Raw genomic sequence first — 688 nt, 5'->3', positions numbered from 1 at the left:
ATTGTACGCGTTGAGGGACCAAAATAAGAAGCAATGAAGATACGAAACTAGAAGCTGCCAAGTATTGGAATCGTATTTGTGTTGTATGATCCCGACTAGCACCGTCAAATGGACCTTTTTGTAGTTCTGCAGCACAGTGTGAATGTCTTTGAGCTCAGGATGGTCCGGCAGGAAGTAAATCTCATGGAGGTAGTCGTTGACCTCTTCCCTGTGCAAGACACAGCAGTGAATAACACTTGTTGATATCGTACATGTGAATTCATGGTACCGAATGGCTAACCTGTTGTCTAGTATGAGGAAGCGGATGATGGCAGCGGTCTCTTTGGGCTGCAGGGGGATGAGAGGCAGGAGCGCCACAATCACGTGGCTCAGCAGGGGGCCAAGATGTGCCGTCTCCACGCTTCTCACGAAACACTCCCACGTTCTGTCGGCAAAGGCCAAAAGCATTCAAAACACAGTCATGCCATTTTACCGAATGAAGAGAGAATGTAGCACAGTTCAGTGGCTATTTAGCTAGGAACACAAATTGTGAATAAGATCGGGTACTGACTGGCAGCAGAGCAGAGGAAAGTCTTCTCGATAGCGGAGGCCGGTGCGCAGGGTGGTCATCATCTTCACCCGCACTGAGCTGATGTGTTTGGACCCCATCAGTCGCATCAGTGCCATCACGCTGGTCAGCGCCTCAAAC

At 49.7% G+C, this 688-nt stretch overlaps 1 protein-coding gene across 1 annotated transcript; it reads right to left on the bottom strand.

The window, feature by feature from the left end:
* Positions 1-7: 7 nt before the first annotated feature.
* Positions 8-676, bottom strand: LOC109508885 (serine/threonine-protein kinase ATR-like; the record flags this gene model as incomplete). Its single annotated transcript, XM_019858821.1, has 3 exons — positions 551-676; positions 281-424; positions 8-208 (listed from the first exon to the last, which is right to left on the bottom strand). Coding segments are annotated over exons 1-3 (461 nt in total), but the record flags the coding sequence as incomplete, so codon positions are not given.
* Between the last annotated feature and the right edge of the window lie 12 nt (positions 677-688).

This window comes from Hippocampus comes, unplaced genomic scaffold (genome assembly GCF_001891065.2).
Source record: "Hippocampus comes isolate QL1 unplaced genomic scaffold, H_comes_QL1_v1.1 C16683022, whole genome shotgun sequence".
NCBI lineage: Eukaryota > Metazoa > Chordata > Actinopteri > Syngnathiformes > Syngnathidae > Hippocampus > Hippocampus comes.
This window is presented reverse-complemented; position numbering and strand designations above follow the sequence as displayed.